The 25,205-nt window shown below is 35.1% G+C and overlaps 1 protein-coding gene across 2 annotated transcripts in view; it reads right to left on the bottom strand.

Annotated features, from left to right (window-relative positions):
- LOC145989341 (uncharacterized) overlaps window positions 1-21,177 on the bottom strand; it is a 29,471-nt gene extending 8,294 nt beyond the window's left edge. Inside the window, exons 1-3 of one of the 2 annotated variants that reach the window (XM_083124673.1) lie at window positions 21,030-21,177; window positions 18,852-18,974; window positions 8,326-8,780 (exon numbers count right to left, since the gene is read on the bottom strand). In XM_083124673.1, the coding sequence (XP_082980799.1) occupies window positions 8,569-8,780; window positions 18,852-18,974; window positions 21,030-21,093 (399 nt within the window). In that variant the 5' untranslated portion in view covers window positions 21,094-21,177 and the 3' untranslated portion in view covers window positions 8,326-8,568. Of the gene's footprint in view, window positions 1-8,325; window positions 8,781-18,851; window positions 18,975-21,029 lie in introns of those variants that run through there. The other variant, XM_083124674.1, reaches the window with a different exon arrangement.
- Between the last annotated feature and the right edge of the window lie 4,028 nt (window positions 21,178-25,205).

Here is a 25,205-nt window from a genome sequence, read left to right as displayed (position 1 = left end):
ATGGACATTCCAGCAAGCCTCCGCTCCGGCCCACAGGGCGAAAATGACGCAAGCGTTGTGCAGAACCCATATATATATAAAGAAAGCTAATGTGCAAAGGTATGGTTATGTGTGTGCAATGCGTGTTCTCATTAAAGCTGTACCGAAATTAATACAGAGAGTCGTCGTCCTCCCAACTGCAAGTCGCGTCAATTTGAATGTAGTCTTACTTTTCGAACGATTTAGTGAACATCGTGAAAAGCCTTTACTGCACAAATATGACCGCTTGCAGGAAAGGAAATGAGGTACAAATGAACTAAAGTCAGTTTTTCCCATTGGTGGCTCCAGGATTTCCTATATATGCTGATAACTGTACGTACACTATTTGGTTTTGGTATTTCCTCAAACAATATGTATTTGATGTTCACATCGCTATAACATCATTCAAATAAGGATTTCTTGTCCAAACTTTCAAGAGGAGTAAAAACAAATTACACAAATTCAAAGGCTGCATTAAAAATGTGTCAAAGTTTAGGCAGGGACCTCCACGAGCCAAGTGTTGGAAGAATGATTGATTGATAGATTTTCCATTATTTTACATCGCTTTTTGTGCCACTTTTGGGTAATTTGCGAAGATGGGGATGAGTGATGATATGATGAAATTGATGAATGGACACTCATAAACTTCCATGCCCAGGCCGAGATTCGAACCCGAAACCCCTGGCGTTGTGGCGCGATGTGCTAACCACTCCGCCACGGAGACCGGCGAGTGTTGGAAGAGAATGCTCCACTAATTCTTATTTATAACTATATATATGCATAGTGTATGTGTGTGTGTGTGTGTGTGTGGGTGTATGTGTGCGGTATATAGTGAAATACAGGAAATATAAATGCATTCACTTGGGCAAGTGAGTCAACCAGAAGCGGCAGCAAAATGGGACAGAGTTTTCATATCGTGTGTGCATATATAGGCTATATGTGTATGTATGTATGTACAGGTGCGATTAAAATGGTGCTAACCTTTGTGTCCGAGTGGTTAGCACAGCACGCTAAAACGCCAGGGGTCTAGAGTTCGAATCTCGGCCAAATGGGTGTTCTTTGTGAGTTTCCCTTCCTATTTCTTTAACTTCATCATATGATCATTCATTCCCAATTTTCATGTTAGCCAAAAATGGCAGAAAAGAGAAGTAATTCAGTAAGTAGACAAAATACTTTATTACCGGACTTCTAGTACATTGTTATGTTCAACTACTTTCTAAGGTGCATTTCACGTATGTTATTCTCTATCTGCTATATTTTATGTAGTGTAGTGTAGTATTAAAATTATCAATAAATAGTTTAATTTTAAATATCTTATTTTTGTGCTGAAAACAAATTTAAGATGAAAATTTCGAAAGGTTTAGTGATTTTTAAAATATACTTTTCATCATCAAGCATGCCAATTTTAATTTAATTAATTAATACTGTGGAATATTGTTATAGGTTTACGCACGTAATATTCAGAGTGCAGTTACACGTTCCTACCTTAAAATAAAGATGTAGAACGTCTCATGAATGATAAGAGAATATATTGTTCACAGCGCCGAGATTTATAATTTACACAGGAAAATATACAATTCTGGAGAGGAGGAGTGTAGGAATTCCACGATTCCCCTATTCCATTTGAAACTGCATGCAATCTGTTATTCAATAAGGATACAAGTACCTACCAATGGCGCAGTGGCAACGTTGACGCCTGATAATAATCATCTCCATCTCGGTGAGCATATATGTGCGTAAAGCGGACTTAAAACAAAAACTTCAATAAGAATACAAAATCTTACAACAAATTTTATTCGAAAGTTATGGACTTACAGTAAGTATATTACAATTACTCAGAAGCTCAACATGTCACGACCATAACCTGGACAATTTGTGTAATTATCATCGGCTTATGGGTTTATAATGCTTTATTAAAGCATGTTTTGTAAATGCTTGCGTCATCTCAAACCATAGAGTGTCTACAATAAAACTACATTGATTCGTTGGTTTGAAAATAAGTGCACTGACACATCCTTGGGAAACATCGTAGGCAAAGTCAAGTCATATATAGTAGAAGGATATTCAACAGGAAGAATACGTCCCATCGGAATATATTATAGGTATTTCTACTAGCAATAACAATTCTAGGAGCTTTAGTTGTAGGCGAATATTTTCTGGGGCAATCAGGAAGCATTTTGCTCCGTGAATTTCACAAAGTATTTGTACATGGTTTCAAGATATACGATTCCGCGAAGACTTACGTCATAATAAGAAAGATTCAATGCCTTTTCTGTACAGTTGCGTTCTATTCCAGAGATTCCTGGAATGCAAACAGATACACAATAATACGAACTCATAACTATTTAACATGCAGTACCAAAGTGTAATAACATAATCGTGAAAGTTAATCGATGGGATATTTCACCACATTACAAAAGTACATTATTACTTTAACTGCCAGACCGAAATTTGTATTTTCTTGTGAGAGGCTGGAGCTATTTCAATGGTGTGTATAATTGTTATGCTCATGATCTGTGTTATACACATTTTAGTTTCTTTCAAAGCTTGACTCCCAACTCACGCCATCTGGGAGAAAACTTAGAATTCAAGATTGGACAACCTTTCCAGGAGGACAGGGAAACTCATACACATCAAGGAGAATGTTATACGAGTACAAACTAACAAAAATAAATTTTATTCGAAATAATAATAATAAGTTTTATTATTATTAATAATATATAAATGTGGAGACTCGATCCACCAAACGAGTGAATACCAGCCCAACTTTTTTTCCATTATTTCTTTTGCATTTTATGTTTATTTATTTATTTATTTCCTTCAACAGAGAAATTATCTCCTTTCACAGAAGGTAGCCAATAAAAATACAAATAAAAATACAAATACAAAAACAAGAGAAACACATAATATAATACAGTGAGACATAACACAGGTAGAACACATACACAAATATAATGTAATATAAATTACTAAAAATTACTAATAAATAGAATCATATAACACCCAATTAGCAATTTAGAAGCGCTTCACCCAAAACAATACAGAACAAGACCAAAAAAACATGTCATTTTTATTCACGTGCTGTGATATATTGCTAAGTATAACACTAAATCTTATAATTTATGTTGTAAACACTTGTCTTAATATTTTTTGAACTCATTGATTGAGATACTAAAATCAAGATTAGATTGCAATATAGATATTTTGTTGTACGCAAAGGACATTCTAAATAATGGCTAATTTTTGAATCTTTCTGTTTTAGGAATATCATAAGACATCAATTGCAGCAGCCTTAAGCCACATTTCTTTGCATTGAAACATATCTTTTGGAGAAAAGTAGGGTTATTTATGATGCCAGTTATTGTTTTGTACAGAAATATTTGTTGTGTTATTTCCCTTCTATTAATAAGACTTTCATAATTAAACTCATTATGTAGGTCATTGTATGATAAGTTATTATAGTATGATGGTAAATTATACTTTATGTAATACAAATATCTTAAAAATCGTTTTTGAATTCTTTCAATTACCAACTCCTGGGATTTATAATATGTAAACCAAACATTAGAACCATATTCAAGCTTACTTCTAACTAATGCATTATACAAGAGAGAAATACTGTCTTCATTAGTTAGATTCCTTGTATTTGTTATAAGAAAACCTAATGATCTAAATGCATTGTTTACCATGTATGATACATGTTTGTTAAACATGATATTACGATCCATAATAATGCCTAGGTCCTTAATAAAATTTATTCTTTCAAGCTCTTCTCCACACATAAAATAGGAGATTTTAGAGGTATTTATTTTACTTGATAACTCCATAAAAGAACACTTCTTGATATTAAAATTAAGGTCATTGTTTATACTCCACTCATACACCATATCTAAATCTCTTTGAAGTTTCCTAATGTCTCCATCATTATTAATTTGTTTATAAATCTTTATATCATCAGCATACATGAGACATTTAGAATATTCAATTTGTAATGGTAGATCATTTATAAACAATACAAAAAGTAGTGGTCCAAGATTCGATCCTTGTGGTACACCTGACTTCACAATATATTCAAACGACTTCGATTGTCTATAGGTTACGTATTGTTTTCGACCATTAAGATATGAGGCCATGAGAGCAAGAAAATCACTAGTCAATCCGAAACTTGAAAGTTTGCGTAATAAAATATTGTGATTAATTGAATCAAAAGCCTTAGCAAAATCAAGATAGATCGTATATATAGGTAATCGATTTTGAAATGCTGCATGAACATCTTGAACAAAATTAATTAAATTTGTTGTTGTTGACCTTCCAGGAATGAAACCATGTTGATTTTCATTTATGTAACATTTACTGTGATTCCAGATTCTTGTGTACAATACTTGCTCTAATATTTTGGCGGGCGCAAAGAGAATTACTACAGGTCCTTAATTTTCTATTTTACAGTGGTCTCCTGACTTAAAAATTGGGCAAACTCGAGTTGTTATCAAGATATTCGGAAAAGTTTGATATTTAAGAACTAACTGTTGTTAGTATCTGAAATGCATTTTGATATTAACTTTTGCAAGTCTCGTTCAAGCAAAGGCTTAGGGAGAATTTTTTTCATAACGTTTGTTGTGCGACCTATCACCTAAAACTGTAATTACTGGAATTTTGAAAACTGTGGAACCATTTGTTCTTTGGATGAAATTGTAGAATATAAACTTTGTTCTTGTATTTTTTACTCAATGTTTTCGATTCTATGCATTTTTACTTAGATTATTCTGTTGAACTACTAACTAAATTAACTTTATTTATATTCTCAACAATAAGAGTAACAATATTTCGGGTTTCTTGTATATTCAAATGAAGGATGTCGATTTCCAGGGGCGGTCCACCGACCCGTTTGACAAACCCCCTTCCGACGGCCATGCTCTATACTGAAGGCACACAACAAATGTAGAAAATGATTCATCATACTGAAAGGACTTAAAACTCTATTGTAATTGCATTGAAGGCAGTATTGACAATTTTTGGTTTCAACGAAGACAGTAAACGTATTGGAAAATCTTTGTCCATTTTGAGTAAAATTTATCCATATTAAAATTAAAGATCTTTGTTAACTAGTAATTATCTCATGTGATTGTGATATAAATGAAGTCATGCCCGAAATGATTATCTTAAAGTCAATATTTAATTTGTTATTACATTATAGTATCACGACTTGCGCTCTTTATAGAATATATTATTTAAAATATTCTTTATATACAGGGTGACTGGTAATTAGATGTATTCCCTGAAAGGGGTTAAAGTAGAGACAATTTGCAATAATTTTGACCATATGATACCTCGTCCGAAAATTAGTAGTTTTCGAGATAATCGATTTTCTATTGTTTCTTTAAAAATTTACAATTTTCCACATAAAAGGCTGAATTGAGAAAAAACTGCTCATTGTATGAAACTTATTTCAGTTTATGAGAGCAACTTAAGGAAATCTTACCTTCAACCTCCTTATGAAGCTAAAATCTCGCAGATCAGGCAAGTAGTAGCTGACCATCCAGTCTATTTCATACTAGATGAAACCACAGATAGGCAAAACAGGTACGTTTTGAACATTTTAGTAGCACCTCTCAATGGACATCAAGTGAAACCCATGGTTTTAAAAACTTATTTTCTTGGAAAAACAGATAATGCAAGTGTAATGCAAAGTTTCAATGATGCATGTTTTGTATTGTGGCCGGAGGGTGTAAAATATGATAGAGTGTGGTTAGTTCTTACAGACCAAGCATCTTACATGTTAGCTGCAATTTCTAATCTGAAGAAATCTGAAGAATATGTATCCTAACTTAAAACATGTGACCTGCATTGTTCATGCTTTGCATCGAGTTTGTGAATCTCTTAAAGATGAATATACATATGTGAACGAATTTGTTTCTAGCATTAAGAAAGTACTGTAAAAGGCTCCTTCTAGAATACAGAAGTACGTGGAAATTACGAAACTTCCACTACCACCCTCTCCCATCCTCACTAGATGGGGTACATGGTTAAAAGCTGTAGTGTTTATTTGCAATCATTTCCATACAATATCGAAATTTTTAGATGCTTTGCCTAGTGATTCCTCAGCTGTAGAAGACGCCAAAAAACTTGCACTTAAACATTAATTGCAAGATGAACTCTATATTGTACATAGCTTCTCTTTCCTTACTACTGCAATCACAAAACTGGAGGACAGTGTCCTGAAAAGGAAGCACAGTGGGCTGTTTTGATGGATGTGCAACGAGAGCTGCAAGGGCTCGGGAAAGAGAAGTTAGAACAAAGTTTAGCCAAAACCCTTGATGTTCAAGAAGTCGCAACCAACAAGGATGTGGATTACCGGTTGAAAACAAAATACGCACCACTTGGGTCTGTTGATTTTGAACGTTCTTTTTCAACTTACAAGTATCTGCTTAGTGACCGCAGATGTAGCCTCACTGAGAAGAACATAGAAATTTTGAATGTAATCTATTTTAACAGTTTTCTAGGTGACTAATTCTAAGCAAGTAAGAAGAAGCATGTTCTCCTTTATGTCGCTTTCTAATGTATCAGAGAATTTTCTTTGCTTAGTTATATTAAACGATTTAAAACCAGAGAATACTCTATGTGTTTATCCAGACAAGTTGAATCATATATGTATGCACTGCTCACAATAAATTTTACATCTGAAAATTAGCACCTATTTTAGCACCTTTTTGTACAAAAATTGGCACCTTTTTTGCACCTTTATTTGCAAATTTTTGCACCTAAAATTCCTAGCTCTAGTTATATGTTTATTAATTAATTTAATTAGACCGGCTGGTTTTCAGTTTCATGTGTTTTGGTGAAGTTAGTGTGCAACTTTTGTGTATGTCTATGTATTCTTGTACGTTTGAATTCTTGGCCCTTGGGGTAGGCAGGTGTGCCGCTGGATAGCAGACCAGCGCAAGTTTCCAGAAACGGGTTAGGTCGTTAGCAGGACCTATAAATAGGACGGGAACGAAGCAGTGGTCCTCAGATGTTTGGCGGAGTGCAGCGATGTAAGAGGGAGGTATCATTTTATCAAAGGGGAGCGGCAGGGAGAGCTTTCATTTACTATATGAACCGACGTGGATTTAAACTTTCTGTCTTTCTTGTAATACACACACTTGCTGTCTTCACATTATTTCAATAGTTCATTTCATGTGGGAAACGGGTAAACACGCACACATCGGCCACCTTTTTTTAGTACTGAAGGTTTTTTTTCTACTCGTGAAGCCAGTGGCTACACGAGTCTACATACTCTCTTCGGGAAGAGGGGACAGGGCACACTGAAATGGGAATTTTCGTGAATAACGGCAAAGTTTTAACTTGTTCTGTAAATAAGATAATATGAATATACCTGCATATATTAAAGGGAAATGAGCGTTATGTTATGATTTGAAGAAATACATGTCTATTGCCAATAGTTACTGCTATATTTCCACATAACCTCGGATACTATATATTTGTTGAACCTAGGGACAAGGTTTTAAAATGTATGGGTGTGAATGTTCAAGGTACGAGGTGAAATCGCTAGAAAGACAATCTAAACCTATACAATATTGTTGACTGTTTTTCTAGTAATTCGTCTGTATATTTATTGTTACGTAGCATCCATATTTTACTTATTATATTTCTTGTCTTTTGGCCTCTCTAGAACGATCGCAATGGCATCTAGGAATGATGAATTGAAGAAACAGAGAATAAATTTGATATCGGCTACACTAGACACTCCAGAATTAAGGCCAGCTGCAGAAATGATGCAATAAGGGACGCCCGAACAAGATGGCACATACACTTATTCTATTCTGTAACCAGCTTCATGAGGTGGTTAGTGTATTCTATTTAGAAAAGGCAGGTCTTAGTTTTAAATCCTGGGTAAGACAATGACATTTTATTGTGTCTTCGTCAGTTTCTTTAATTCACCATTTATTTTGACTGTTACTTTACCCTATAGATTTAGAACAGTAATAAAAGATCAATTACTGTCCTACAGATACCAGCCGGTCCCCGTGGCTAAGTGGTCAGCACATCGCGCTACGACGCTACGGGTCCCGGGTTTGAATCCTGGCCTGGGCATGGATGTTTGTGAGTGTACATTCATCAATTTCATCATATCATCACTCATCCCCATATTCTCAAATTATCCAAACTGGCACAAAAAACGAAGTAAAAAAAAAGCAAATCAATCAATCAACCCTTCCTACAGATATTGTCGACAAACAGTAGAAAACTCTACAACAAAATTTATTTTCAGGTAGGTTTACAGTAAGCTGCTTGTAAGTCTGCCAAAATTTAACATATATCATACATTGAAAATAACATTGCTAATGACCTTACATTGCATTCACTATTAATTTATTCACGAATTATATTATATTCACAAACACTTTCATCTAAATTCTTCTATCCTTTATGATAAATTGTCATCAGCATGTTAATTGATATTAATTGGCTTTATGGGAACTAACATTGCTGTTGTTTTTTTTTTTTTTTTACAAAAATATCTTCCAATAGCGTTTGGATGTATTACATGAATCATAAGATTACAAACAGAAGCAATGTAATCAAGAGAATAAAGATGTTATGTTCGATTGTATTACCCTTACTACATGAACGTGGTACATTGTCAATTTTATTGCACTTGGTCGTATCGCAGGTTTCATTGTACATAAGAAGGTTGGGTAATCTCCTACATTCTGAAACATCATTTTCCTCTTGAACACATTCACGAGCTATTTGAATGATATCTGAAATACAAATAGGGTCGTATTAATGATATTTCTTAAGGATATTATAATATATTTTGTTATATTATTGAGTAAACCTTGCCTAAGATATTGAATTAAATTCAATGGTCTCCCTAATTTTGCTTTTACCACGTGGACGACAAAATAATGCTAAAATTATACTTTGGATCTCTTCAAATCATACATTGACAACGCAGGATTGCAAATATGACATTTCTGGCAAGTTCCAGAACAGCAGGTCTAGTAGAAGTCGGTCATGTAGCTATGGATAAATCTATCACAGTTTTTCACAAACATTGCCAATTTTCTTCATCTAAACACTATCCATTGCTTTAAAAAATATTACATGTGGAACTAAAGGCATATCAGACATCCTTGTCACCTATTTATTTTTTTCTGCGGAGAGGGAGAGGAACAGTTTTGTTTCGGAGGGAGGGCATATTTCACGGGGTGATATTCGTTCGATATGGTTGTTTACCACGGGGGCTACATTTCATGGTATGATATTTTTTCCTCCCCTTCTGATGTTGGCTCATATTTCACGGATATATTATTTCCCCCTTTTGCGTTTCCAAATCGCAGTTTATTGTCAATTATTTTAAAGGGGAGTCATATTTTCTGGCGACGGACCAAATATTCGTTCCAGCTTGCTGTGAGATTTGGTCCTAGTTCCCATATTTCCTGGTTTATCTGTCTCGGCTCGGGAAACCATACATTCGTGACACCGGGTTAAAGAAAATACCAGAACAAAATACTCTGTCAGCCACTGCACACATAATCAACGAAAACTCCAAAAACAACGAATCAAGTGATGTAACAATTACATTAAGAGCCTATCCGATGGCTCAGTGGTAGCGTCGTAGCGTCGTTGCCTTGTAATCAAGGGGCCGGTGGAGGCACATAGTTGGTCGGATCCCACTTTTAAATTGTAGGTCCTGTCCCGATTAGTGGACTTAAAACACCAACTCAATCAATAATTACATTAATAGTAATGAAAAATTATTACTCCAAATTTAAAATATATATTTGCTTACGATTTCGAAACAGAATAACGGACGCATTAGGAATAGATGACTTGAACAAAGGCTGGATGATCAGGAAGATGGAAGTCGTCGGGATAACCTAGTGTTTTACGGTGTCGATGAGGACTCCCCGGGAGAAGACTGGGCACAATACGAGTCCAAAGTGCGTCGAATTATACCAGACAAGCTGAGCATAAATCTGCAAGAGGATGACATAAAGCAAGCTCATAGGATAAACACCAACAGCACGCGAGGCCCACGTCCAGTCGTTTCCCGCTTTTTACGGTACAAAAAAGTTGAAGAAATTTTTAGGTGCCGCAACAAAATAAAAGTTACACAAATATATGTTGAACACGACTTCTGCTATTCCACTCGGAAAGAACGCCAGGAACTCATGGAACATATGCACAGTGCCCGGAATGCTGGTCATAGAGCCAGCATAGACAGTTTAATTATAAAATTAAAACATGCACATACCATCTATATCTCTGTAGTATACATCCAGCCGTCAGCACCCCTACCGCTATATGAAACTTTGTTTTCCCACATAACCGCACATTGCCCTCTAGGGACCCCATTGCTCATCGCTGGTGACTTTAACATCCCTGACATAACTCATCCTACTAACGACCTCCTCACTTTAGGTTCCCACTGTCGTGAATTGAAGTACGTTATTATTTTTAATGATATAAAAAGCTTGAATACTATACAAAATGCCAACGGTTGTCACGTGCCAGTTTCGCACGACACAATGAAGGTTGCAAGGAGGAATGGTTTCTCGGAATCGACGATAGATGGCAGCATGCCATATAAAGAAGAGCAGAGCTCATTGTACAAACTAGGAGCGGAGAAGAGGGATTATATATATTATAGTAAATTACGAAATATATAAAAGAAGAGTTCAAATACTATAATAGAAGTAAATAGAATGATGTATATAGTAATTTAAAAGAATTAAGAATATAGCCGCATATGAAACGTTTAGTAAATTTATTAAGCGAGCAAATGAATTCAGAAATGTATCTCAATTTCTTTTTGATTCTCTGACGAGGAGAACATCGTCAGCTTTTGCATTTGTCCGTTCCCCGGTGGCGCTGTGGTCAATTAGACGCCCCGAAGCACTTTACGGTTGCGCTTCTTTTTTAGTCGCACTGGGCCATTGGCAGCGCTTGTTATTAGCGATCCTGGTTATTCCCCTTTGGTCGTTACATAGGAGGTGGCGCTAGTGTCAGTTTAGTCGACCCTACTCCTTTATATAAGTATAGCTTGTATCGTTTGCCAAAGAAACCGGGAAAGGGAAAGAAAACATATATAGGGCATAAAGAAAAGGAAGCGAGACGACGCAACTAGATTTCTTATATATATAAGAAATAATAAAAGAAGTCTTTTCCATAATCAAAAGAAGAAGAAGCCTATTCGATAATCAAAAGGAAAAGAAGAAGAAGCTTTTTCCATAATCAAAGAAGAAGAAGCCTTTTCCATAATCAAAGAAGAAAAGAAGAAGAAACCTTTTCCATAATTAAAGAAGAAGAAGCTTATTTCCATAATCAAAAGAAGAAAAGAAGAAGAAGCCTATTCTACAATCAAGAGAGAGAAGAAGAAGAAGCCTTTCGATAATTACGAAGAGAAAGAAGAAGTTTTCCTTTCAAGAAGAATGTAACCGATGTAAATTTTCGATATATTTCAATGTCGCTATATATTTTTCTCTGTATTTTGTATAGTTCTCAGAATATAGATCCGCATTTAACTATATCCTCTTGGCTATAAAACGCTTTCTTATTTGGAATTCTCAAACAAAGAACCTATCCCCTGAGATTAAGATATCTGTAGCCGTGGTAAATAACATGTAAGTACGTACCCGCAAGGGGCGTAGCATTAGTGGCGACCAACGTTGCGGCCAGCAGAATTGTGATTAAGAAAGCGAAAAAGGAAGAAGGCCAAAATGGAGGAAGAAAAGAAAACTAAGGACGAAAACAGAGAACCTACTGTGAAGGAAAAACAAAATAAGACGGAAGAGGTGACCGTGATGGAAATGCTCCAGAAGTTATCGCTGCAGATAGAAGAAAGTAATAGAAGGATGGAAGAGAAGTTGGATGAGAATACCAGAAGATTAGAAAGAAAGTTAGACGAGATGTTTGACAAAAGGGAATGAAAAATAGAGGAAAGAATGCTGTCGATCAAGAGTACGAGTTTAGATATGAATAGAAGAAGCGAAGATGAGGTTTCAGAGATTAGAGAAGAAAATGAACGAAGAAATGAAAGTCCGGAAAGGAAAATTGGGGAAAGCGATCCTCAGATAGAAGTAGCTGTTTCAAGAACAGATGAAAATGACAGCAAGACAGTAGAAGATGTTTACAGAATAGAAGAAAACGAAGACAAGATAGAAGAAGCAAAGGTCCTTATAGAAGATAGAAGTTGGAAGATGAAAGAAGAAAGTTCAAGTGACGAGTCTCTGACGGAGGAAGAAAAGAACTATATGCCTAACCGAAGATGTAAACCAAGAAGAAAGAAAAGTAAAATCAAATTTAGATATATTCACGTAAAGACATGGAAGAAGAAGAAGAAGAAGAAGAGAAAGAAATTAAAAATAGAAAAGAACCTGAAGAAAGTTATTATTCTAAAAAGGGTCGACATAGCTCAAATGGATTTTGATACTACTTCGCCAAAGAGAAGGAAGAATAAGAAGAAGAGACGGAAAAGACAAGGAGAGCATGTATTTGATGAAGGTGTAGAACGTTAGAAGAAATCTTGGCAGAAACCAGATTGGATGAAGAGAGAAATGAAAGTAATTTCTTTACTGGAAGAAAGTTGGAAGAGGAGGAAGAAGGATCTGGAGAAGAATAGAAAAGAAAATAGAAGGAAGAGAAGAAAAAGAGAAAGAGAAAAAGGAAACAAGATAGTGAAAAGCAACGAGTATTTGAAAGAATTGGAAGAAACAAATAAAACTGACTAGTGCAAAGGAAGGAGATGTTACGATTTACAGACTGGCAAGCGAACGTTTCTAGAATTATTAAAGTTGTATGAAAAAGTTCCAGTTCACCAAAAGAAAAATTCGTGGAATTATTGGTTTGGGCAAATATTAATGATCTATTTGAAAGAAGAAAACTTTAGTTCTTTAATGTTAGTTCCTGTAAGAAGATATATAGATATGATAGTCATCGTTGGAGGAAAATCTATTCTGCAAGTTATATCTAAAGAAAGAATAATGAATGCTAATTTATGTCAACACTCCATTGAACAATGAGACGGATAGTGAAAGATCAAACCTGTAAAAGAAGAGATGCCAAAGAAAGTAATATGGAAAATTGATGGAAATTTTCAATTGCAGGAACAGAAGAACGAAGAAGATAGAACAGTTAGGCACAGAAGGAAGTTAATTATGAAGAAAACTCTCAGGAAAAAAGGAGAAGATAATATAGAACATCGAACAGTATCAGTAAAATGAATTCTTTGTAAGCTTAGACGACGAAAAGTCATCGTGTATTTAGAAAATTGCAAAAGAAATGGGTTGTAATCCCAGAAGTTAAAGAAAAATCGGATGTATTCCGAGAATGGGTTGTAATCCCAGAAGTTAAAGAAGAATCGGTTGTATTCCGAGAATGGGTTGTAATCCCAGAAAATAAATATATCTAGATACATGCTGATATGAAATTAAGGCTGATGTGAAGAATTATTGTAGCTGATAAAAACAAGTAGAGGGTCAACTTAGAGAAGAGAGAGAGTTCTTTAAAACGGAAAAATCTGAGCTAACTGATAATCTATAGAGAGATTGCTGGAAGAAGAAAAGAGTGAAAGGAAAATTACTTTTTTGGCAGGACATCGTCAGGTAAAGACTATCTTGGAGAGAACAGACGAGCAGACTTGAAGGAGATGAACTATTGAAGAATTATATTTTTGTATCTAAAAATAACTTAAGAGGTCACGAATATTTCCGGAACGTGGTGATAAGTTATCTAGAAACGAAAATAGAAAGAAGAGAGTAATAGAGAGATGAGAAAAAATGCTGCATGCCAGGACATATAATTGCACAGTGAAAGTGAAAAGGAATATAAGCAGTAGAAATGAGAGCCAATGAGAAGAGTCAAATGAGATGTAAAGTGGAAAAATTTATAAATTTACAAATGAATTTTCCAATATATAAATTTTATATCCTCAAGGAGGGGGATATTGTGTCACGTGCCAGTTTCGAACGACACAATGAAGGTTGCAAGGAGGAATGGTTTCTCGGAATCGACGATAGATGGCAGCATGCCATATAAAGAAGAGCAGAGCTCATTGTACAAACTAGGAGCGGAGAAGAGGGATTATATATATTATAGTAAATTGAGAAATATATAAAAGAAGAGTTCAAATACTATAATAGAAGTAAATAGAATGATGTATATAGTAATTTAAAAGAATTAAGAATATAGCCGCATATGAAACGTTTAGTAAATTTATTAAGCGAGCAAATGAATTCAGAAATGTATCTCAATTTCTTTTTGATTCTCTGACGAGGAGAACATCGTCAGCTTTTGCATTTGTCCGTTCCCCGGTGGCGCTGTGGTCAATTAGACGCCCCGAAGCACTTTACGGTTGCGCTTCTTTTTTAGTCGCACTGGGCCATTGGCAGCGCTTGTTATTAGCGATCCTGGTTATTCCCCTTTGGTCGTTACATAGGAGGTGGCGCTAGTGTCGGTTTAGTCGACCCTACTCCTTTATATAAGTATAGCTTGTATCGTTTGCCAAAGAAACCGGGAAAGGGAAAGAAAACATATATAGGGCATAAAGAAAAGGAAGCGAGACGACGCAACTAGATTTCTTATATATATAAGAAATAATAAAAGAAGTCTTTTCCATAATCAAAAGAAGAAGAAGCCTATTCGATAATCAAAAGGAAAAGAAGAAGAAGCTTTTTCCATAATCAAAGAAGAAGAAGCCTTTTCCATAATCAAAGAAGAAAAGAAGAAGAAACCTTTTCCATAATTAAAGAAGAAGAAGCTTATTTCCATAATCAAAAGAAGAAAAGAAGAAGAAGCCTTTTCCATAATCAAAGAAGAAGAAGCCTATTTTATAATCAAGAGAGAGAAGAAGAAGAAGCCTTTCCATAATTACGAAGAGAAAGAAGAAGATTTCCTTTCAAGAAGAATGTAACCGATGTAAATTTTCGATATATTTCAATGTCGCTATATATTTTTCTCTGTATTTTGTATAGTTCTCAGAATATAGATCCGCATTTAACTATATCCTCTTGGCTATAAAACGCTTTCTTATTTGGAATTCTCAAACAAAGAACTTATCCCCTGAGATTAAGATATCTGTAGTCGTGGTAAATAACATGTAAGTACGTACCCACAAGGGGCGTAGCACGGTAAAACCCTAGTTCTAGTCCTAAAAAATATGGAGAATGTAACGATTCTCCGGCAGAATGCACTTGTGCCGGAAGACACTCACCACCCACCCCTAGGAATAAATATACCACGCCCCCAGCCTAAGAGTAAAACCTCAAAGTCGAGTATTAAGCGATACAACTTTAAGAAAGCTGATTTCGTCAGTATGTTTCACACATTTTAAAGCAGCTAACTAGAAACAATTACACAAATATAACGATATCGATCTTGCAGTGGATAAATTTTACGAAATAATTAAGTGTATATTTGATGAATGCGTCCCATACTCCCGCTCAACTTATTCTAATAAGTTCCCTTGTTGGTTCACGCAAGATATTATCACAGGTATAAAGGTCAAGTCACACCATCATAAAAAATGGAAACAAAAACAAGGGAATGTAGGGTATCATGAAGCTAACTTTAAAGCCCTAAGAACGAAATTAAAAGCGGAAATAAACACAGCTTACCAAAACTACCTTAACATCTGCGAAGCTAATCTGACTCGCGACCCAAATCTATTTTGGTCTATATTTAAGAATCAAAGTAAGAATCCACCAGCCCAAACAACCAAACTCAATGGTGAACCTATTAATAACAATAATATTTTTATGCTACATATTTCGAATCTATCTTTTCCGGGAAACCATGCTCTTACGACACCACACATACGAACGCGCTCCCGAAATCCCAACTTAGTCTCTTAACCATCCCGGAAATCTCCGTAAAAGAAATCGAACAAGCCATCAAAAAACTCAAACCGAAAAGAGCAGCTGGACCGGACCTCATCCCCCCACCCCCTCTTCGTTATCAAAGGTTGCTCAGAGGCGCTCAAGTTCCCTCTCCGCACCCTTTCTAATTTAATCTTGAAAAAAGAAAAATTCCCAGCAAGTTGGAAAGCGACGGACATTTGTCCAGTCACCAAAGCAGCTGATAAGACAGACATAAGTAACTACAGACCAATCGCGAAACTGTCAACTCCAGCTAAACTATTTGAGCAAATAATTTACATTCACATTTACTTGCATATTAAACCTATCCTTTCTCCACACCAGCATGGAAATGTACAAAACCGTTCAACTGTGTTTAATCTCGTAGAATGAACAAATTACGTTGCGTCAACTATTGACGATAAAGGACAAGTCGATGTAATATACACGGACTTCTCAAAGGCCTTTGACACGGTACACCACGATACTGTAATTCAGAAGCTAGTCTACATTTGCCTCTCCCAGCAATTTATAAAACTACTTGCTTCATATTTACAGAATAGACGACAATATATCATGCACCAGGGACTAAGGTCCTCCTATTACATAGCCAGCTCCGGTGTCCCACAAGGTTCGAACCTATGCCCCCTGCTGTACTTGATTTTCATTAACGATTTACCCGACGCACTAAAAAACTACGAAAAGTTAACCTTTGCTGACGATGTCAAAATTTTCAAACACATTATTAAAAGCTATCATGACTGCACGAAATTACAAGACGAACTTATCGAAGTACTTGATTGGTGCAAGAACAACAAGCTTAATCTCAATCTCAAGAAATGCAAATTAGTATCATTCACACGTAACAAACATCCCATCCAATACTCGTATAACATTTCCGACGTAGACATCCTAAGAGAGAATACTGTAACTGACCTTGGAGTCACATTTGACAAAGCTTTAAAGTTCCACACTCACACACTCCGCGCATCCTTAGTGAAGCACATACTAACCTAGGATTTGTGATGAGAATGGGTAGCCATGGTAGTATGGTAAGACATGTCGATTACAATGGTGCCATATCTTGTCTCAATTGTAAAATATTTTAAAGCATCTTTTGGTGAAAGCACGAGCATACAACTTGTACTGACAATGCCTTATTCTCAGCCAGGAGAAAGTATATTGCTTTTAACTTGTATGTGAAGGGTAAGACTCACTAATTTTGGATGGTGAAGTACTAGCTTTTATTGACTGAGCTTATTCCGGAGTTCAGTGAGAATAAATTTTTCATGTTGGGTCATTCCATGTAAAATCAATCGATAAAAAATATTTTTGAACCTTTAGGTTTCAGACTTTTTAGATTTTTTGCTTATACATTGTACCTATCAAGAGGACAAAAACTGCCAAATTTCAGATTTTTTCGGCTCTTAGTTTTTCAGTTATTGACTTTGATAAAAGCAAATATCCCGTAATTTGACGACATTTTGAAATGTTTAAACAGCTGTAGATCAAAAACTATTTCACTTAGAAAGCTCAAAATTGGTGTTATTTTCTTATGCTTTTAATGGGCTTTAATTTCAAATACAACATGACTGTGGCATTTGAATTTTGTAATTTTTAAGAAACTCAAAAATGTTGGTTTTTTTTAGATTTGAAAAACAACATTTTTAATTTTCTTGAAAAGAGTAAATGTTTTTAAGACATAAAGTAACTATTTGTGTGCAAAATTTCATAATGGGACGACAATGGGTCGCTATGGTAATTATTTTTTTTATATTGTAATGTGACTTCCATATTAAAACCACAATTATATGCTGGGTTGTTGATGTTGAAGTCTTCATATTAGTCTATTTTATAATTCTCGGACTACATAAAACATGAAAATACCTAAAATTTATCACTTTCAATATCAGGTAAGCAAATTGAAAAATGTACGAGGGGAAGTCATTAAATAACAGGATTTTTTTAAAACTTCATTGATAATAATGCACAACAAAAATTTGTGTTTCGGCACTCAAGAAGGTTCCTTAGCAACACGCCATAAAGATATCGTTATGATCGAGCGGTATGCGCCTCCGCAGTAGCTCGTAGAACATGGCCGCTACACTGTTGACTTGCACCGTAGAAGAGCAACGAAGTGTTATTCTTTTTTGTGGACAGAGGGTGTAAAACTTCTGAAATCTACAGCAGAATGAAGGTTCAGTACGGAGACAATCGATTAAGTCAGGTTAGAGCGTATAAGTGGGTGGAAAGATTTATAGACGGAAGACGAAATGTCAGTGATGAACATCAGAGTGGGAGACCAGTTTGCGTGGCAACTGAGGCAGTGAAACAGCAGATTGATCAGGGATTCCGTTAACTTAGTACTCTTTCCCCCGACTTAATCAATTGTCTCCGTACTGAACCTTCATTCTGCTGTAGATTTCAGAAGGTTTTACACCCTCTGACCACGAAATAGAATAACACTTCGATTAAAAAGAAACACTTTTTGAGTTTCTTTTAAATTACAAAATTAAAATTCGACAGTCATGTTGCATTTCAAACTAAAACGCATTAAAAGCAGAAGAGAATAACACTAATTTGAGCTCTCTAAGTCAAATAGTTTTTGATCTAAAGCTGTTTAAAAATTTCAAAATGTCGTAAAATTTTAGGTTCTTTTAAGTCAATAACTCAAAAACTAAGAGCCGAAAAAATCTGAAATTTGAAATTTCGTCAACTTTACTGGTACTACCACTGCACGAAAAAATATCTATTTCTCAGATGGAATGTTCAGACCTCGGTTGATATGACTTGAAATGATCCTGTATTAAATTTAATAAATTATATTTACGGTTATAATTATGCACAGAACTTATTTGAAGGTAACTAACAGCAACTTTATTGTATAGAAACATTATATATTTTTTGAAATACTTAAAACAATATTTCTTTGGCTTTATTAATACAAAATTTACCTTTTTTATATACTCTTACCCTTTCCTCCTTTAATTCCTGTGAGGGAAATCTTACAGGTTCCCAATGTGCATATGTCCGTATTGGACGTCCTTGCTTTTTTACATTTGTAGTCTACTGGATATTTACAAACATAACATTCTACTAAAAGAGAGAAAAACATTAATGAGAGAAAAATACTACATGCTTTCTTTACTTATTCTCTTTACATCCCTAAATTTGTAAAGTAAGTCTAATTTCGTGAAATCTTTGTTACTTATAATACGTGTATATTACTTCTGTCGCCAAATAATTTTAGTGAATGTAAGGTTTCGTAATTTACCCTTTCTTTCACAAATATTAATAGCTAATTATAGTTTACAACACATGGTTTAAGATGGAGTGGTGTTCTATACATATGTGATTTATAGGTAGTAGTGTACAGTCACGGACACTTCTGGGTTATAATAATTCCATTAACTTTCAATGGAATCGATACAACCCAGAAGTGTCCATGATTGTACCTATGAATTTCAAAAGGGGGATTTTTCAGTTGCAGTGAAAGCTACGTGTGACCACAGATGATCTTTTCATTTAGTGTAACTGTATCTCGTTTTTTTAATGGAGCTCTCACGATCCTCATTGAGGTTTACTTAACACTGGAATTTCATTACATAAAGACTAATGAATATAGAGGTAACACATAAGAATACTAAATGCACTACTTGTATCAAAAAATGCATTAAATAGGTATATAGCTCAGACCAAAGTCTTAAGTGATTGTGAAGCATGATGCTCCTGCATCAACTGATGCATTAAACTAACATTCGGCACAGAAATAAATATTCACTTGCATCATGCGATGCACTTTGCCCCATTACCTTCACAGACGATATACAAAAATGTGTCACACTGTGAACTTGATTCTTGGGAATGGCCAAATAACACACACGCATTAAGTAAATTTGATGTATTTGACTTTCTAAAATACCTAAACTAACAATGAGATCATTTATCATGAGGTCAGTAAACGACTGTGTTCAATGCGGTGTACAAGTGAGGCCTCTCATCAGTAGTGGAGTTCATGGTAATCGTTACGGAGCACTGTCCATACTTTTCTGGCAGTTGAAGGTTAATAGCTGGTAGTTGGACACTAACATCCAGGATCAATTTTAATTCTTGGGTAGGTATTCGGACCGTTGTGCTAATTTTCAAGTTCAAGCGAAGTGTACAGAACCTAACCGAGCGCCCCTGATTCCCCAATGGCGGACCGTGTCATTCCGACCGTTTATGTATCTACTAAAGAAACAGTGTTGATCTGCATAAACGTTTTTTATATATCACTCCTTAATACTGTTTGTTGATTGTGGTTCTCTGTGGTAAAATATTCTGAAGTTGATTCGCGTTTTGGAAAACATTTTCTACATAACAAATAACCGCTACTACCAATAGAATCTACTGCTGCATAAGCTTGTATAGGTTATACAAAATTAAATTCCTACGAACGTACGTAACTATTCGAATGGTGTGTACTGAAAAAAAAGTGTTAACAAAAGAAAGTTGATATCGTTATCGTTTCCTAAACCAAGGAAGGACTTCCTGTTCAATAGCTATAATATAATATATATATAAGGAGATCTGTTAGGTGGTAGATCAGCATATGCTGAACCTCGCCCAAGAATAAAGACCATTGAACTGAATTGAATTGAATTGAAGTTAGCAGATTTTGAGTTATTTTTTTTTCATTTTGAATGAATGCTTCACAATTGCTCTTTAAGGGTTTCTATAAGATAATAATAGTTTAATGATTTCTATGAAATCATACGGCGAATAACATTTCTCTTAGCACACTCTCGCCATGTTCAGTGAAGATTTAAGTTTGTTTTCATTATCCGGAGGGAAGGGAGGAGGTAATAGCATAATTTTAAACATCAAGTGACTGTAATTTGCTCTTCGTATTAGTGACAAGTTAGGTAATAAGATTTAATCTTCACTGAGAAACAATCACTTAATTTTAGGAACCAAAGGTTCGATTTACTCTTAATTGAGATATATTTTTAGGCTTAAATATCTCTTGGAATCACTTGGTTATCCCCCTCTTTATCTTCTACCAACACAAACAAGGAAACTAAAGAGGATATTCAGTATAATATTGGATCTAAAATTAACAACACTACAGTCAGTGAATTTCTTTAAAGGTATTTTAACACTCATACTTACATGCATTACTCTCCTTCAACAGATGAAACGGAAAGAAAATAACTAAAAACAAAAACTCTCTCATATTTAGCAGGTTTTAGATTAAACAATGCAATAATCCGATCTAAAAATGTTAAATGCCCAAGAGTTTCATCCATGAGGAACATGTACAACAGGTACCTTGGGTTGTTGTTTTCTACTAATTAGCAGCCCTGGCCCAAAACCATGGTAACGGTTGAAGTTTTTGATTTCGATGACGTGTGACCGGCCAAGTGAATGCATCACTTCAATGTGAAGTCACGTGAAATGACAAAACGACAGTGTTGCAGTATGCAGATATTAAACACCAGAACAAGAACAATGTCTAGATGAGGATGTGTACTACAGGCTGTGGAAAAGGAGTTGCGATAACCACTAACGCCATCAAACGGTTGGGCGGGAACTTTACGTCACATACCATGAAGAAGTAATAGGGTCTGAGCTGATTATGTCTTTTGCGATTAGTCCACTCAGAATTAGTTCACTTCATCAAATGATTTACTAAATCTCATCAATTTACATTGTCGAATTCATTATTTGAGTTGTTTTTTTTGTTTAGGTACAACATCTTCGCCGAAGAGAAAATTATGCTCATTTCTTTGTTATCCTTGACCCTGTACATCCAGGGTCAAGGAAGTCAGTAATAAGGTGTGTTATATACAGTGTACGTACAACTATAGATTGAATTGTATCTTCTCCAAATATGATGTATAAAGAAACAAACTGCCGGAGAACTAAGTGAGGTGAGTGTACAATTTTATATTACTATTATAGTGGAACCACAAGCAAAGAAACCTGCGCAGATTTTCCTGTGCACCGTACTCCAGTGTGGAGGGGAGGGGGAGAGTGGAGCATGCTCTCTTATAGTCCGAGTTGAACGGAAGAGGAGGAAGGTTCTTTTTCTTGTGGTCGCTCTTGTAAGTAAGGGGAACTGTGATTGGCCATTCATCTATTTTATCACTTCTTCATCATCTCAATTGACTTAAATGGCCGGAAGAGCAAAGTAAAATTATCAAATATAAATACAAACACGTACCGTTTAATAAATAACCAAAATGGAATGAAAAGTTAGCAGTTTGTATTTGTATTGCTTTATGTGAATATGTAGGGGAAAAGCGAGAGAATTGTACACCAATGGCAAAGAAATGGTAGGCGAAGTATTTACTAGGATTATACTCCCTACATTCCTGCTCATAATAAGGAGTCGACGGTATCTTGCTTAAGGATCTTTCTTCGATGTAAACCTAAAAGTTGACTTTTCAGATTACGTACATAATCTTCTGGGCAGAAATGCGCACTGCAGATTCTAGCATTAGCATGATTCACATTAGCGTTTCCACACGAATCCAAAGCTCGGTGACCGGAGAATCCTTTTGAAAAAGTATATAACGTATATATTATGTTCAACGTACTTGGAAGATGTATCTTGTGCTGAACTAAAATAAATAATAATAACAAGTGGTGTGCGGTATCTCGGAAAGTCGGGACCGGGAAAGGAAAGAAAAATTCCGTCCCTATCACGACTTCAGCAAATGACTTCCCTAAATTTCTGGATCTCGAGCAGTCGGGAAATACCGAATGGTCATTTAAAAACGGTATTAATTCTTGACGTTTCCTACATTGCAAGTGTGTGGAACTTATCGGAAATTGTTAGTTTTCATTCCAGAAATGCAAAGAAAATCACTTAAGGTGAAAATGAGAATTTGAGATTTCCCGACTAGTCGAGAAATTGCGAATATTTCCCGTCCCGATGTCGGGATTTAAAAAAAATTCCCGTTCCGATCAAAAATATTCTGTCCCGCATAACAATAAGTACCTATCTATATTTATTTTCAATTTGTCTGAAGCCACAAAATGTAAATGGGTGGAAATGCTCATTTATGTACTCGATTGCGTGTGTTCAGTTTCTGGCATGGTTTCCTATCTGCATAGTGCAACACTAGTGCATAGATTTGGAATTCATTTCATGGATAAATTCACCTCTTACCGTCGTTTCGTCATTACGAGTAAACAACGGATTGGCCCAACCTATACTTCTAATAACCTTGCTAATTAGGCACAGGTTAATGAAATACAGATGGGAATTACTTATGCTAATAATGCTACCCAGTTTCATATTTATTATAGAATACACCAGATAAATATGGAAATATATGTTTAATTTATTTCTTAATCGTACGACATCAGGATGTAATTAATTTTATCGCGCTGATTCCTGATATCTGTTAAGATTGTGTAGGTATGTTATGCACATTTTTGAGTGTGTGTATAATATTCTTCAGATACACAATACTTTCCAATATAGTTTTTCTGGTTTTAAGAATTGTCTATTGATATGGGAGAAATTGCAAAAAGTGGTAATCTTATATAAATAAATAAAAATAAATAACAATTGTCTGTTGATAAGGTGTAATACAGAGGTGGCCTCGTCAGTTTTTTTTCCGGAATTTTGATGTGACGTAGGTTAGAGTCGCACAGACTTGTAATTAGAAGAAGAGACGACGACCTTGTGATTGAAGTTTCTTTTCATTGCTCGCGCATAGACCGGGGTGATGCAATGATGGCGCAAATAGGCATCCTGAAATGAGTCTGTACGTACAGTGCTATCCATGAGTATTACCGTGCAAATTGTCCATCAGCATGTTCGTGCACTTTATTTGACCCAATAAGATCTTCCAGAATTAAAAGAAAACTCAAAACAAGCTGTTGACAACTTATGCACCAGCATGCATAAAATCCATCGCTTAAAAACACATAGGATGCAAGAGAAGAAAATAATGAAAATAGTCATGGACAATTTGCCAAGCAATGTAGTGGATCCCACTGTAAAGGAACGATTGCAAGTTTATGCAACTGCAGCCTTATCGATATTCATATTTGTATCTGGGACATTTTAGGGCTTGTTAGAATTCTGTCAAAGCTCTAGAGAATATACAGTACGACAAGATACGTGTACTATACTCGGATCTGTCAACACTTAGTAATCGAACTATGTACACAATGCATTTTTATTATGATATTATAAATTTAATAACTTTGAGAAATGTGCATTTCATGAATCAAACTTTACAATAATGATATGATCATCTGGCTATCTCTATTGAACGTAACAGTTTCCTATTTACAGTGTACACAACAAAATATACACAGGTGTTAGTTGTTCGTACGATTGCATACATTATTAGTATTTTTCCCTTTTCACAAAGTAGCTTAAATTTATCCGGAAAACTACATTTATACAAACTTCATTTTCCATATGCCAAGCTCCGTTAATTACCATTGAAAGTAGTAAAACTGTATATAATGTTTGGTTTTGTACCTGCATTTTACAAAATAGCCCTTGTATTTTTGCAGGATATTTATACCTTTAAACTTCTGAAAAGTATGATAATCCTTTTATTTTGTCCTTATACGAACAGAGGTCCACATCAAAAAAGTATTTTCTAATATCCATCATTTAGTGTTATGTCTTATCTCTGTTGGAAATGCTGTAGACATTTTCCCTTCCTTTTATATTTACTATACATAATGATAAATAAAACACCTCTCTCGCTATAGTTAAGAAAGATATGTGTTCTTACGGCATTTGCAATTTCCTTTCAATAATTTTGTAACTTCAAGTACATTAAGGTTTAACTTAGACAACTAGGATCACGCACTTCAGGTAATGTGGTCTCTGCTAACGTCGTGATTTATGCTATTTAGGATTACATTTATTAGGAGAAAATAAATTGCACTCCTATGTGGAGTGGCGTGTTTTCACTAGTAGCACACAATCTCCAAAATATATTTGTAACAAGTAAAGATATACACTTAGTAACACTCGCCTTGCAAACATTTGGCCTATGTTAACAGGTATCCGTTTACTGTCTGACAAATCGATATCTGTGACTGTGCAGACTTCCACTGTAAGAATACTACAATTAGAAATCGAGTATCTTTCTGCTCTGAATAAATCAGGTTATAAAGTCTCCTTAACAAGTAGCACGTAAAGTTTAATAATTAGAAAGCGAGGAGATTCTTAAAACAAATCGTAAGAATACCCATTTTCAGGGTTGTAAACAATTTCGAAATATTGGCTACTCTCTCAAGCACAAAAAATTACGAACTTAGTGTTTTGATTTTCTGAAAAAAAATAATTTAAATCTCCTAGTATAT

The sequence above is a fragment of the Lepisma saccharinum genome, chromosome 6 (assembly GCF_977018435.1).
Source record: "Lepisma saccharinum chromosome 6, izLepSacc3.1, whole genome shotgun sequence".
Taxonomy (NCBI): Eukaryota; Metazoa; Arthropoda; class Insecta; order Zygentoma; family Lepismatidae; genus Lepisma; species Lepisma saccharinum.
Note: the sequence above shows the minus strand (reverse complement) of the source record. Positions and strands in the feature narration are given on the sequence as shown.